The sequence below is a fragment of the Etheostoma spectabile genome, chromosome 23, assembly GCF_008692095.1.
Source record: "Etheostoma spectabile isolate EspeVRDwgs_2016 chromosome 23, UIUC_Espe_1.0, whole genome shotgun sequence".
Taxonomy (NCBI): Eukaryota; Metazoa; Chordata; class Actinopteri; order Perciformes; family Percidae; genus Etheostoma; species Etheostoma spectabile.
The window spans coordinates 11,077,976-11,087,071 of NC_045755.1; the positions used below are offsets into that span (position 1 = coordinate 11,077,976).

General features: G+C 39.1%; 1 protein-coding gene across 1 annotated transcript in view; it reads left to right on the forward strand.

Annotated features, from left to right (window-relative positions):
* LOC116672838 (lysine-specific demethylase RSBN1L) overlaps window positions 1–9,096 on the forward strand; it is a 47,505-nt gene that overhangs the window by 2,178 nt on the left and 36,231 nt on the right. Inside the window, exon 2 of the mRNA XM_032504759.1 lies at window positions 5,694–5,849. Within this exon, the coding sequence (XP_032360650.1) occupies window positions 5,694–5,849 (156 nt within the window). The remainder of the gene's footprint in view (window positions 1–5,693; window positions 5,850–9,096) is intronic.

Consider the following 9,096-nt stretch of genomic DNA (forward strand, 5'->3'; position numbering starts at 1 on the left):
ATATATATATATATATATATATATATATATATATAATTGATGTATGGCCTGTCTCAGGTTAAACACTTTGTAGCATGGACAAATACATGTACGAATGCCATATAACTACTTTCTTTTATTATCTTAGTTTGACAGTTACTAGTGTTATTATGTACAGTATTAGTAGACACTTTATAATATTAATATCTCAAGTACCAGACAAAACATATACTTATTACGTAATTACTACAAATGTGTAATATCTAAACATATGCATAAATGCTTTAATTATATATGCAGCGTATTTCATTATGTAGGTCTAAAAAGAAAATACACTAAAGGAAAATAAATGTAAGCCTTTTCTTTTCAGACCTACATTATGAAATATGCTGCATATGATCGACAAACATGTGGCTCAAAACATCATAGTCACAATTAACATGAGGCCATTAATAACATTAAAAATATGTTCTAGGATGCCAACTTATTAAATAAAAAAGATTTTAGTACTTCCTTGGGAGGAAGTATTATATTAAGTGGACTGATTGGGTCACAGCTTTATCATCATCTCATTACAAGTCCTTGTGCATGGCTTTTTATTAATATTATACTATTCATTAACATCCCTGCATTTGCTGTGTTGAGGGGTTATTTGCGCGCGTGTGTGTAGACACTAGCTGATGTACTGAGTGGACAATTGCGAATGTGTGTGAGAGTGCATGATCTCCCCCTTTTTACCAGTTGGGTAGTTGAAGAGGTCTTGATGTGCTTTGAACAGTCACTGCAGTCGGGGAACACCAGAACGAGACGTGTTGTTGGCCCTTAGCCCTAACACACCATCAGAAACACATAAATGTGCTTGCACGCTTCATAGGGATTTCAGAACAGGTAGAGGCTGGTGTGTAGGCTTTACACAGAATCCGGACGCAATTTAAAAAAGAATTGGAATGTTAGATAGACCATGTCTTTTTAATGCAGTTCATACATTTGTATTGAGCAATCATAAGACTAAAAGTCCATTACTGTAGTTTGTTGTATTACTAATATTATGTCAGTTATGTTACTGTTAATGTTGTATGCAGGCATGTTGAGAATATTTAAAAGAACACTAATGCAGTGCTGATATTTTGTTTTCAATGTTTATATCGCTGCACCTGGGAAAATTTAGATGCATCCAAAGGTAACAATAAATAATAGCACTCCTTCAACAGTCCCATGGAAGTGCTCTTGAGGAAAGCACTTTGTTTGCTGTAGGGCAGAGATCTTTAACAGGGGATCCTGAGTCTGTCTGAAAATATACATGAACATAAATCCGACTTATTATTGATAAAGATAAATCTTTAATGCCCAATTTAATATGCAACTCTATTGTATATATTATATATAGTAAGGGGTCCCTGCTCCGTCTCACTTTCAGCTGAGGGGTCCTTGGCCTAAAAACGTTGAAAACTCCTGCTGATAGGAGCTGCTCAATGACCAGATTTAGGGAGACTGTAATTCTAATGAGTAGCTTCAAATTTTTAGATGGGGAAGTTTAGAACTGCGGAGCAGAGTTGCTGGAAATGGCACATTAATCCTGAGCAAAAATGTTTCAAGGATTGAAATGCTCCGTTTTTTTCAACTGCACCTTCCTGTAAAAGCTGGTAACTGTGTGTCAGTCTTCTTCCTTGCCTCTGTGACACAGCTGCAGTCAGCACTTGGCAAAGGCTTATGGTGGTGTGGAAAAAACAAACAAATAAATTAAATGTGTTTTTGTAGGCTGGCCCACTTGTTAGACACTTTTCTGCTTTCAGTGGAGTGTACTCTGAACTTCATGGAAGGGAAGCATTTTCCTACAGGGATCAAACGAGTATCACATCATCACAGCATTATTTGGGTGTGGGTTGCTGTTGGATCGAGGCAACTGCCAGGGAGAAGTGACTGCTGATTTTATTTGGTCTTGAAACATGAGACATGAGTCTGACTAAGCACAGTGAACAAGGAACCATTACTGCATTAGGCAGGCTGATGTAGTGTGAAATAAATAGTTGTCTAACTCAAAGGTCACAGGTTTAATCCTCACTGAGACCAAGTTGACCTGTAGTTGACACCCAGTGCACTCCTGTATTATAATTGGAGCCAAATGCACTTCTCATGAAGATTATCCTACTCACATTGAGGTTGAATTCAAATAAATCGCAGCAGAATTCATACAACATTCATACCTTCTGTGTTCATAACTACACTTTTAATAAATAGGACCTTTTTCATAAAGGTAGGCCACTCTTTTAACACATCAACCTACAAAAAAGTGAGGACCAATTCAATTCATCTGTTTTCTGATTATTCATGACTCCAGTGTCATATTGGCGTATAGGTTGCCTTGCCACACATTGTTCTGACATCATTCTGACCATTGAACAATTTATGTAAACATGGGTTATTGGGTTGTCGTGAATCATGTCTGAATTGCCGTTATTAGGTTATTTGTGAGCAGTAAATGCAGCAGGCCGACAGAATGCCTGACTGTGTCTGGGACTACTCGACTGTGGCAGCCAGGGGAAAGGTGAATGAAGCTTGGCTGCAGTCAGCACCTAATTTAGTCAGTTTAGTTAGTGGGCTGGGTCGCTTGTTCAGTCCCAAGAATTACAAGACACGTAACTCTGTGTATGCAGTAGACGGATTGTTTGAACCTTATTGCTAAATCGTTTCCAGATCAGCTTGAATTGAATGGTGAAGCATGTATTTGCCACAAGTGAGGGTGGACTGACCATTTGGAGTGTCAGTATTTTCCCAGTGGGCAGGTTTACCTGTAGTGTTACAGTGACTCCCAGTTAGACATCCAAAAGATCTAAAAAATATTTCAACTTCAGTTGTTGGCTGAGCTGACAGACTGATAATTGAAGGGGTATTTGTCTTACCACAGTATGTTTTGAATGCGTTTTAACCCTTAAATATGCACACGCACACAGAGTACTGGGTGGCTTTTACCTGTTTTCTGTCATTCCAGTTTGCCACAACGTGTTAACATGGGACTGCTCTTCTGTCTAATCGTTGAAGCCCTCAGATTCCTAGGACACAGAATTTTCTTGATTCTATTTAATTATTTACATGAAATAAAATTACATAATAATAGAAGATACTCAGAATAGAATCGCCTAAATAGAAGTTATGTGTTTGATTAGGTTTTCCTGTTCAGGGTCACAGGGGGCTGCAGCGTATCCCGTAATGCATTTGGCAGAAGGCAGAGAACACACTGACAGATCGCCAGTCTTATCACATTGCTAACACACACTCAAACCTGGCTGGGCTACAGCGTGACAACACTATGCTTTTCCAGTTTAACATAGGTTAAATATAATAAATTATTAGGTCTTTTTAAGGACAGGTGATTGGAGAAGGCTTGTTTTTAAAATTTACATCTAAAAAAAAACAACAACGTCAAAAGGTGGCTACCCCATTTTCTGGATTTAGGATTCTCTTCCCCAGCTCTGAAAAGTTGGATAGCAGTGGGGACCAGTGTACAAACTGTCTGCCTCTGGCCCTCTTTCTTTCAACGTGTTTTCTCTCTCCTGTGATCATCCTAACAGTGAAAACCACCTGCTGTGTTCCCCTTCAAAACCTGCCACTGCAAGAAAGTCAGGAAACAAAATCGGAAAACAACGCAAGACGTTTCAGTTGGATGAATCCCATTATTTTCTAATTCCAGGTTTTCCCTCATTGTATCCCAAGGCTGGCCCACCTGGGCTAAGTTGAATCTGTCCGTGATTCTGTTGTCAGAGAAACCATTGGGGTCTACATTACTGCTGCCATCAGTCTGCGACTGGCCCCTTGTCAAAAAAAAGAAAGAAAAAAAAAAAGACCTTAAACACCTTGTCTTGGGGGGAAAACCCTGTGTCTGCTTTTGTAAAGTGTTGCCCTGACAAACCCAACATTGTTTTACATTTTAGTTACTGACCAGATAAAACAATGTGTGACCCTCACACCATGGGATGGTCTCCTTTTTTATTTAAAGGGGAAGACTCTTCTCTCAAGCTGTGATACATCAGCGTGTTCTCCAGTGTTTTTCAGGCCCGGTCAGCCACCTGGGCTAATTTATCCCCCATTGCCTCTAAATGAAAGGTTTATGAATGTTACCATTCTGGCATGGTCCGCCGTATTTTTAGAAATCTGGCAGAAACGCTGAGTGAGCCCTCCTTTGTAGGCAGCTTTCTGTTAAGCTAAATTGATGTTTTTGAAACATGCTGTTTTTTTTTTCTTCAACAGTCAGTTTACAGTGTTTGGTAATTTTACTGCATTTATCTTTCACAGTTTTTAAAATGGTTTGTTAAGATTCTTAAACCGTTTCTTAACCGATCCTTAACTTGGCGTTCCTCCCATTTACCAAAAGGTATGAGGAGGACTACCTGCATGTTAAGTAGCAAAAAAACCCACTAAACTTCAAAATGCCATGGTATTTATTTAAATATAATCATTGAAAAGAGTGTATTGATGTGCCTCTAATTCTCATACTGCTCCTTTAAGCCTTTTTACTTTCAAAGCATTTTCTCCTTTGATCCTGCAAACAGCGAGTCAAACCCCACTGTGTTCACTTTCCCACTCCCCATGACCACAGGAGAGTGAACAGTCTGAAAACACAGCTTCCTTTTAAAGATGGATCTAACTAAGTTCAAAGAAAAAAGTTCTTTGCAAAGGAGAAGAAAGAAAGCATCCGCAAAAGAACTACTTTGGGGGGGAAAAAAATAAAGGAGGTTTTTTCGTACATCTTTAGGGGAAATTGAAGGAAATAAAGAATAAAAGGAGGAGATGTATACAAGATTTGATCAAATGAAAGTTATTTTAAGAAAAGGGAGGTTTCCTGAGCTCTGCTGGAGATTAGGATTTACACCCATCCACACTTAGACATACTCTGCTTTTCAGACAGCACTGGAAAGGTGTGTGTGTGTGTGTGTGTGTGTGTGTGTGTGTGTGTGTGTGTGTGTGTGTGTGTGTGTGTGTGTGTGTGTGTGTGTGTGTGTGTGTGTGTGTGTGTGTGTGTGTGTGTGTGTGTGTGTGTGTGTGTGTGTGTGTGTGTGTGTGTGTGTGTGTGTGTGTGTGTGTGTGTGTGTGTGTGTGTGTGTGTGTGTGTGTGTGTGAGATATTTACATTTTAAACTAATGCTCTCATCTGGGGCAATTTGCAATGATTGCAACATTAGAGTGCACTCCAATTCCTTGATCTGTAATATTCCCTCAACACTGAAATCATTCAAATGTCAAACAGAAGCGCTGGAGGAGAAAATAAGAGTCAAAAAGCAAAGGGGGATTTTAGGACTTTTAAGACAGGAGCATATGGAAGCTAGCAGAGGCACAGAAACAGAGATGAGTTAGGGGGGAGAAACGTGAGGTACATACGGTATTGATGAGATGTAAATCTATGAGTGACTGCTGCAGTCTTAAAGGGAATGGGTCATTACAGTGCTGAGGAAACATGAGCGATAGGAGTACCGGCTTGCTGGAGAGGTGGATTTGTTGCAGTAGGGAAGGAAAAGCCAAGCATTTTGTAGGAGGATAAGATTAAGGAAAGGGTTATGGCCAAGGTGAAGCACTTGGCAAGAGTTTAGTTAAGGGGCTAGAGGAACGAAATCCAAGGCAATGGAGTGTGCTCCCAAGTGTAGTATGTGTGTAGTAAGTAAATCTGGGCGCTAATGTGTTTTTAACAGCGAGACCTAAAGAACCTCCCCTCTACTTCCACAGAGCACTCGATCAAGGACAAGGCAAAAGAGAGAGACCGGGAGGAGAGGGAGAAGAAGAGGGTCAAAGACAGAGAGAGGGAAAAGGAGGAGAAGAAGAAGCACAAAGTGACCGACCAGATCAAGAGGGAGAATGGAGACGTCAAGCAGCCGATTAAAGGTAGGTGAAAACACGCATAACAATTGTTTTGTCCACAACATTTGAGAAAATATGGCCAACGTCAAAACCCAAAATGATTTAGTGATATATAAAATGGAAAGAAGCTAATGCTTGCATTTTAATATTTGGTATTTCTGCTAAATAATCAAATCAAAAATTGAGCTTGTACATTTTTTCTTGACCAAAACATCTGCGATAGCGGTGAATCCTTTTAAATTACCATGTCATTTATATAAAAGTAAGATATAGAAGTGTAGCATGGTGTTGGAAACCTTTAAAGGCATCAGCATATTGGGGAATTTGCAAGTCATAAAAACTAAAAGGCAGTAATATAAATCATAAAATGTTATATCCAATTGCAGGCTGCGTTGTGGAAGTTTCTAGTGCAGCAGAGTGTTTTGAGAGTGAAAGGAAAAGAGTTGAGAAAAACCAAGTTTTGCGTTTGTATTTATTATACTAGCAGAAAATGCAATTTCACAGAGCACATTTAGTACAGTGTGGAAACCTCTTTCAATGAGTGAGCAGATTCTCTGAGTGTGTACATATATCCTTCAGGGGGAAGGCCCCCCCATTGTTGGTAAGCATGACTCAACTCTATTAGACAATCCCAGGAGATAAAAAACAGGAGACATCTGTGGGACCGGGGTCACTCTGTCTCCTTCACACTATCTTCCACGTTCCCGTTTTATTTCTAATCTGCCTCGAGAATTGAATTTGCTTAGGGACTATTTGTAAATGAACTTTAGACATTCTACATATGGTCATGTCTGTCACACAATAGTTTCAAGCTCCCCTTTCATTTAAGCATGTGATAATCAATCTTCAATAGAGACAAAATCAAAAGGTCACATTTAATGAAGTCGAAAGCTTAAAGTGGTGTTGTGACAGTTGATTGTTTGTGCAGGAGGGTGTTTTAATTCTTGTCCATTCAACATCGTCGGATCTAGCGCAAGGCACTGGCCCAGTTTTACTAGGTGCGGTACAGTATATCATCATTAAATGTGTAACATACAAGCGGCATTCACAACTCAGCATCCCGGTGGGTGTTTTTTTCTAGGAGAATCTAACATTAGGTTGACCTGCTCCTGCACAGGGAGAATTGTGCTCAGGATTTTGTGTGTTATGTGTGTGTGTGTGTGGATTGTGTGTGTGGATTGTGTGTGTGGATTGTGTGTGTGGATTGTGCATCTGGTAGCTAGGATTGTAACAGGATTGGCTGTGTGACAAGCTGCGGTCAATGTCTAGCCTATCCGTGTTTCTAGTGCCACTCTCTCTATTTCTCTCACTTTAGTTTAGGAAAGTATTTTTAGTGTGATTCTTACCAAAATAAATGAAAGAATGACATTATGAAAAGACTCATAACAATAACAGTGACTGGGATGGAAGAAACAAGAACAAGCCCTAGTTAGTGCTGAAATGATGATTAAGTTGATCACGTAGTTGATGGACAGAGCAATCTTAAACTATTAAATAACTAACTATTCATTATGATTATGATAATTAATAATAACTATTAAAGTTATTTGTCAAACATTTACTGGTCCTAGCGTTGCAAATTTGAATGAGCTTTTTTCCCTTTTTTGTTATGATTGTAGATTGAATACTTTTTGGACTTAGTTGGACAAAACACAATGCCTTTTGAGTGATTTGTTTTCACTATTCTCTGGCATGTTATACACTAAATGAATAATTAATAATAGTCATTGAGGAAATAAACGACACATGATGAAAACAACTGCGAGTCGCATCCCTAAATGTCCTTATATCGCTTTACTGTGTGACTAATATTTGGTTGTTGTGACCAATACCAACAAAGAATTGGTAGATATTCCATTTTCAAATGCTAAAATATTTGTTGGCAATGAACCTCTTTTAAAATATTGTAATAAATTATTGTGACAAATGTATGGTATGTACTGAGGCAGGACATTTTCCTGATGAACAACTTTACAAAACAGCACAGTATAAGATAATGGTACATTTTGAGCAGTATACTCCATTGTGAGTTAACCATGGATGAACTACAGTGGATATAAAATGTCTACACACCCCTGTTAAAATGGCAGGTTTTTGTGATGTAAAGAAAAAGATAAATCATATCAGAACTTTTTTCCACCTTTTAATGTGACCTATAACATAAACAATTAAATTGACAAAAAAAAGAAAAACTGAAATCTTTGAGGGGGAAAATAAAAACGTAGATTAACCTGGTTGCATAAGTGTGCAGACCCTTAAACTAATACTTTGTTGAAGCACCTTTTGATTTTATTACAGCACTAAGCCTATTTGGGTAGGAGTCTGTTAGCGTGGCACATCTTGACGTGGCAATATTTGCCCACTCTTCTTAGCAAAAGTTCTCCAAATCTGTCCTATTGCGAGGACATCTCCTGTGTACAGCCCTCTTAAGATCACCTCACAGATGTTCAATTGGATTCAGGTCTGGGCTCTGGCTGGGCCATTCCAAAACCTTAATCTTCTTTTAGTGAAGCCATGCTTTTGTGGATTTGGATGTGTGCTTTGGGTTGTTGTCATGCTGAAAGGTGAACTTCCTCTTCCTCTTCATCTTCAGCTTTCTAACGGAAGCCAGAAAGTTTTGTGCCAAAATTGCCTGGTATTTGGAACTGTTCATAATCCCCTCCACCCTGACTAAGGCCCCAAAGCATGATGCTGCCACCACCACCATGCTTCACTGTGGGTTTGGTGTTCTTTGGGTGATGTGCAGTGTTGTTTTTGCGCCAAACATATCTTTTGGTATTATGGCCAAAACGTTCAACCTTGGTTTCATCAGACCATAACACATTTTCCCACATACTTTTGGGAGACTTGATGTTTGTTTTTGCAAACTTCAGTTGGGATGTTTTGTTAGAAAAGGCATCCGTCTCGCCACCCTGCCCCAAAGCCCATTCATATAAAGAATACGGGAGATTGTTGTCACATGTAGCACATGGCCAGTACTTGCCAGAAATTCTTGCAGCTCTTTTAATGTTGCCGGAAGCCTCTTGGAAGCCTCCCTGAGCAGTTTCCTTCTCATCTTTTCATCAATTTTGGAGGGACGTCCATGTTCTTGGTAACGTCTCTGTTGTGCCACATTTTCTCCACCTGATGATGACTGTCTTCACTGTGTTCCGAGGTATATTTAATGCTTTGAAAAAAATGTTGTACCCTTCTCCTGACATATATCTTTCAACAATTCAATTTCAATTTTCAATTTTATTTATAGTATCAATTCATAACAAGAGTTATCTCA